The 6,167-nt window shown below is 53.1% G+C and overlaps 1 protein-coding gene across 1 annotated transcript; it reads right to left on the bottom strand.

Annotated features, from left to right (window-relative positions):
• Window positions 1–2,220: 2,220 nt before the first annotated feature.
• Window positions 2,221–5,395, bottom strand: LOC101557733 (histone H3.3A). The gene is made up of 4 exons (XM_055131399.1): window positions 5,239–5,395; window positions 4,744–4,878; window positions 4,505–4,658; window positions 2,221–4,428 (listed from the first exon to the last, which is right to left on the bottom strand). The coding sequence occupies exons 2-4, from the start codon at window positions 4,869–4,871 to the stop codon at window positions 4,300–4,302; spliced, it is 411 nt and encodes a 136-aa protein (XP_054987374.1). The 5' UTR covers window positions 4,872–4,878; window positions 5,239–5,395; the 3' UTR covers window positions 2,221–4,299.
• Between the last annotated feature and the right edge of the window lie 772 nt (window positions 5,396–6,167).

Genomic DNA, 6,167 nt, shown 5'->3' on the forward strand with positions numbered 1-6,167 from the left:
CGTGGTGGGACTCAGTAGACCATTTGGGTTTCTAGAGCTCAAGCCTGGGCTGGCTGTGTGCGAGGCAAGCCCCTCCCACGGACCTCTCTGGCCCTGCAGGGCAGCCGTTTCCTCTGGAATCCACTGCAGACTGTGGCAGCCCGTGGCACCCTCCGCAGCCAGGAGTACGAGCTGCCCTGCTGTCTGGCAAGGCCACGGCTAGCATGTGCAACTGTGGGGTGCCGGACAGGGGGAGCCCCAGAGAGCAGTGTGTCCCAGTGTCGCAGAGGAATGACCGTGGAAATCCAGTGTCCATGTGTGAACTCCAGTCCAGCTGGCCAGCTCCGCCCGTTTCCCTACGGCCGGTCAACCGGCAACTGGGGGCGCGGCTGCGCGGTGGGCAGGCTCTGGCTACTGGTGCAGGTGCTCTCCTTACTCTCACAGGCATGCGTGTGCAAGACTTGGCCCTGGGGCTGGAGCGACAGCTCAACGGGGAGGGCGTTTGCCTTGCATGCGACCAACCCTGGTTCGATTCCCAGCATCCCATATGGTCCCCTGAGCACTGCCACAGGTAATTCCTGAGTGTAGAGCCAGGAATAACCCTGAGCATCGCCAAGTGTGACCCAAAAAGCAGAAGGAAAAAAAAAAAAAGACACGGCCCGAATTATCTCTTACACCACCTTAAAAAATTGTGAAGCTGGGACTGAAACAATAGCACAGTGGGGAGAGCGTTTGCCTTGCACACAGCTGACCAGGATTGGATTCCCAGTATCCCATAGGGGTCTCTGAGCACCGCCAAGAGTCATTCCTGAGTGCAGAGCCAGAAGTAATCCCTGAGCAACACCAGGCATGAGCCAAAAAAAAAGTGAGGCTGAAGGGGAGGGAAAGATAGTGCAGTGGAAAAGGTGTCTGCCTTGCAAGCAAAGGACCCGGGTTTGATCCCTGGCACCCCATAGGGGCCAAGCACTGCCAGCGGTGGAGTGATTCCTGAGTAATACCAGGTGTGGCCCCAAAACAAAACAAAAATTGTTAAGCAGGAGACCAGAGAGATGGCTTGGGCCGATTAGGCGCTTGCTTTGCATTCAGCAGACCGAGGTTCAATCCCTGGCACCCTGTACGTTCTCCTAAGCACCTCTAGGCGTGATCCCTGAGTGCAGAGCAGGAGTAAGTCATGAGCAGCGCTAGGGGTTCACCCTCTCCAAGATAAAGAGCAAAACTGAGGGACTGGCTTAGTCCTCGAATGAGTTGACTTGGTGCATGTGGGTACATGTCTGTCCTGTGGCAAGGCATGGCTTTCACAGATACAGACATGAAGTTTACGAAAGGCAGAAGAGAGACATGATATTGTGGAGAGGGTGTGGGCTGGGACCCTGCTTCCGTCAAAATTTTCAGTGCCTCGTCCTTGAGCTCCCTTCGAAAGCACAACTGGAGGCTCCAAGCCCAGAGACAGCTCTCTGTGGCCAATGTGGGACAGCTGACGAGCCTATTGATAGCACATGCGGGCCTGGGCACGAGACCCCACTGAAGTGGAGGTGGGGCCCAAGCCATAGTATCGTGAGAGGTTGCTTGCTCACGGCCAACCTGAGCCCCTCCAGGAGTTATCTCTGAGTACAGTCGGGGTAACCCCCGAGCATCAAGTATGACCCCCCAAAAACAAAAGCAAACCCTGGAGGTCGGCTAGGACTGGTGAGACAGTATAGCGGGTAGGTGCTTACCATGCACACATCCCACTGGAGCTGGACCTGGGGCAAACCACAGGGTCCAGAGGACTGCCAGGTGTGGCCAGGAAAAGGATTGGGGTGGGGCAGAGAATACAGGGTTAAGGCACTTGCCTTGCATGTGGCCGCCTCTGGTTTAATCCCTGAGCACAACGTCCTCCCTGACCCCAGCCCCATCACCACCCAAGAAGTGCAAGGTCAACCAGACAAGTGGCTCAAGGGTGGCGCACACGCTGACATGCAGGCGGCCTAGGTTTGATCCTGGGACCACATGGTCCCAGATCCCAAGCACTGCCACAAAGGCCAGGGAAAGGCTCAAAGGGCTGGAGGGCACAGTGGGCAGACACCCTGGTGTCCCCAAGCACCAAGTACTGCGAGCCACGACCCGAGTAGTGCTTGGGAAGCCCCCTTACCCACGCCACCCCCCCCCCCAATTACACCCCCGAGGCTGAGTCAGCCTCTCTGGACACATCCCTGCAGTTTCCTCTGATCAAATGAAAACCATTAACACGATGAGAAAGTCTCAACGTCAAACAAAACCTTTTATTTTTGTCTCATCCATCAAGAGCACAGGATACCTTCATCAGCTCCCACTTTTTCTTCCTCTAACAGACCGTTTGTTACCTCGCAGTAATGCCCAGGGGCAGCTCCCTAGGACCAACTACTGTCCTCCGGGCGAGCACTCACCAGCCAGTTGCCAAGCCGCCCAACCAAGCGAGGCCCTGTCACTTCAGAAAGCAGTTTGGCGAGGCCCAGGTGCTATTCTCCAGCCCTCCAAAGACCGCCGAACACCTGTCTCCTCAGAAACCCCGACTGAGTCATCTTTGGCAAATTCTTGTTCCAAACCAGGTTATGGTGGCCCTTCTGGCTTTCTTGATAACCAGCGTAGCCTAAGAACTCTTACCTGTGGACACCTCACCAAGGCTGTTACCAAGACCCCTCCAGGCCTATCCTAACTTATTTTAAAAAGGTTATGTCTCAAGTGGCTTATGCCTTTAAATAGAGGGAAAAGTCTTCCTAAACTATTAGGTTTAAATCTACAGCATGCTCGTCTGATGACTGATTTGCTTACACCTGACATACGAGGGTCAGGTTTTTCCTACCACCAAGGTGGTGTGGTTCAGGACCAACACAGCATTCAGTGATAGAGATCGCTATCAAATTTCCCTTCCCTGGGTCTATGTATATATAGCCTTAATAACGAGTATTTATTTCTATGCTGGACAGCTCCAAGCTGCTCAGAAACTGCCTTAAGCTCATGCTGCAGGTTCGGCAATCACAAGCATTTAGGCCGAGGGCCAGGTACATGCTTTTATATATATTTTTAAAGTTCCTTGGTCTACCAAGAAAAACCTGAAATAAGCTAAACTTTAGGGCACAAAGAACCTGGATGATGGAGCTAATCAAAACTTTGTACATTCAACTTAGGTTTCTGACACTCAGTTGAAGAAACAAGTTTTATTCGTAAATTTAGCCAACATACATAATTAACCTAAAAACTTTCAAAGGATAAGGTTTCCCACCACTCAGAAGGCCATCGTCAGGTGCAATTTCCGGACTGACTGCACACCAGACGCATCCTAACCCACTGCCCCCTGAAAACTGGCAGAGGTTTTCCCTGTGCCCCTCCCTCAGAGCTCACAAGATGCCACGAGAAAGAGCTTCAGTATTGTTTCCTCTTGGTCGAAAACTCAAGCTTAGTTGAGACTAACCACAACACAAAGAAAAGCCGCACTATACTAAGTTTAGAGTATTAGTAACAGATGATGCTGGTGTGAATAACTTGTTATTATATTCTAGAGCCCTTATAAATAAGACCCCCGCATTAGTGGTTGCATTATCAGCTAGAGGGTTAGTTAACATGTGGTAGAATGAGGACTTATGCAAGGTATAGAATGCGCAAAAGCGGTTCATACTACTATGAAAACGAGTGCAGTCTAGTTCAAAAGGAAACCAACTGGACTCTTAAATTACACACACCTTAATGACAAGACTCCCCACCATATGTGAATGTAAAACATTTAATTTAAAAATGTTGACACTACAATATATAAAATAGCTATTATAAATGCACATAGTGTATCTATAGCTGCCAGGTTTACTTTTTTTTCTTTTTTTCTTTTTTTTTTTTTTTTAGGAAACTGTAAGTTACACTGTGGTTAAGACTTGTATCCTCACCCTTGAAAAGCCCACATTCTATCACAGTGATGTATGGTCAGACTTAACAGCCCCAATTGTTAAACACTTGGATCAAGTCATAACCAGTTTTATTGCAAAAGGACCCTGTACACATTTATCAACTCTAGTACCTTAATAGCTACCCAACAAGTCATTAACATACAGAAACATGCATCATGAGAAGCAAGAAGTATCACCCATCCCATCCCTTCTGCATATTAGCAACTTGTCACTCCTGAGCAACAGCGCTCACATCCCCGAGGCCTGTGAACAGTCACTTTTTCGCATTCATCCTGAGTGAAAGATGGAATGACTTAAGTACAAATGCAACATATTATAAACAATTTCTTACAAAAAAAGTCACAAATTAAACCAAAGTATTTTACAGGATTTACTACAAAACACCGTAAAAACTGCCCTGGCTCTAGGCCCGCTCCCCCCGTATCCGGCGGGCCAGCTGGATGTCCTTGGGCATGATGGTGACGCGCTTGGCGTGGATGGCGCACAGGTTGGTGTCCTCGAACAGCCCCACCAGGTACGCTTCGCTCGCCTCCTGCGCGGGGAGACGGGAGGGCGCCGTGAGCCGCGGCGCGCGCGCGGCCCGGGCGGGGGCGGGGGCGGGGCCCTACCTGCAGCGCCCCGATGGCGGCGCTCTGGAACCGCAGGTCCGTCTTGAAGTCCTGCGCGATCTCCCGCACCAGCCGCTGGAACGGCAGCTTGCGGATCAGCAGCTCGGTGGACTTCTGGTAGCGGCGGATCTCGCGCAGCGCCACGGTGCCGGGCCTGCGGGGCACGCGGGGGCCGGGGTGGGTGAGCGCCCGCGCCCCGCGCCCCCCCGGCCCGGCCCGGCCCGGCCGCGCCCGCCTACCTGTAGCGGTGGGGCTTCTTCACCCCGCCGGTAGAGGGCGCGCTTTTCCGCGCCGCCTTGGTGGCCAGCTGCTTGCGGGGCGCCTTCCCCCCGGTCGACTTCCGCGCCGTCTGCTTGGTTCGGGCCATCGCTCACCTAGGGCGACAGCCGTGACTCGCGGCCCCCTCCCGCGGCGGCAGATGGCCGCGGGCCGCCGTCTCCTCCCCCTCCCCTAGTGACTCAGGCGGCGGGCGGCGGGCGGCGGGGCCGGCCCGGGAGGGGGGGCCGCGGGGAGGAGTCACCTCCCGGCCCGGGCGGCCGGACGCGCGGAGCCCCGCGGCGGGCGCCTCGGGTGGGCGCCGGGCGGAGGCCGCGCCGCCCGGGCCGCGCTCCCCCGCCCCCTCGGGGCAGCCTCCCGACGCCGGCGGCCCGCTCCGGCCGGCCGGGGGCTCGCAGCGGCCGCGGCCTGCGGGGCGAGCGGCGCCCCCAAGGGCCGGGCCACCGGGGGCGACTTACCAGAAGCCGAGGTCTCCGGCCGCTTCTCCGACCGCCGCGCCGCTACCGCCGCCCCAGGGAGAGCCGCAGTTCCCGAACGAGGGGCACAAGACTCCCCGACCAACGACCCAACCGCTCTGCGCTCCAAACCCCCCCGATGCCTCCGCTTTTATACCCACGCTTCACGCTGCGTCCCTGCGTCACAGGGCCCTCATTTGCATACACCAACGACTTTTTTTATTGGCGGGCGCCCTCGCCGACGCGCTGACATCCCCGACACAAAGGCCGTGCTTCGGCACCGTCCTCTGATTGGTGGATATCTAGGCCGCTGATTGGCTCTTAAACTGGCCTGCTGATTGGATAAATGCAAAGAGGAATGGACGAATCAGAGTTTAGCACTAAGCGGCTCTTCTGATTGGATAAAATAGAACTATGTTTGGATCCTTCCCTTGGTTCCAAAGCTCTACAATAGAAAGTCAATGTAAATGAATTACTTTGGTCCTTATTAGGATTTAAGAGTAGGGAGGGGCAGACGCCTAATCCAAGTTGCCTCAAAGCTAGAATGAGAAGTTACTTTAGTGAAAATTTTATAACCCTTTCAAATAAATGTGTTCCTAGATATTATTTACTTTGCATTCAAATCTTAAGTATGTGAAAATGAGAATTGGAATTCACTAAATCTTTTTACATTAGCAAGTATTTTATACACCAGAAAAACAAGTTTTAACCAAAAAGCAGTTCTTTTATTGAATAGGGTTGGGAGGAAAAAGTGATAGAGACAAATCAGACAGAGGTCAATAGACAATTTTACGAGGGTGGTTTGTATATTCCTAGGCCATTACAAAATACTTTTCAGATTTCTATATGTTCCAGTTATATTATCTACCAACCAACAAAATTTTAAACTATATAATTCAACCAAATTAACTATATCCAGGAAAGGAATATGT

This window comes from Sorex araneus, chromosome 3 (genome assembly GCF_027595985.1).
Source record: "Sorex araneus isolate mSorAra2 chromosome 3, mSorAra2.pri, whole genome shotgun sequence".
Lineage (NCBI taxonomy): Eukaryota > Metazoa > Chordata > Mammalia > Eulipotyphla > Soricidae > Sorex > Sorex araneus.

What these genes read in the sequence shown, in the direction of transcription:
- LOC101557733 (XM_055131399.1), bottom strand. Translation starts at nt 4,871, where the DNA reads ATGGCCCGAACCAAGCAGACGGCGCGGAAGTCGACCGGGGGGAAGGCG. An exon ending in AAGAAGCCCCACCGCTACAG is followed by an intron (nt 4,659 to 4,743) that starts GTAGGCGGGCGC and finishes CGTGCCCCGCAG; the next exon opens with GCCCGGCACCGTGGCGCTGC. An exon ending in CCGCCATCGGGGCGCTGCAG is followed by an intron (nt 4,429 to 4,504) that starts GTAGGGCCCCGC and finishes CTCCCCGCGCAG; the next exon opens with GAGGCGAGCGAAGCGTACCT.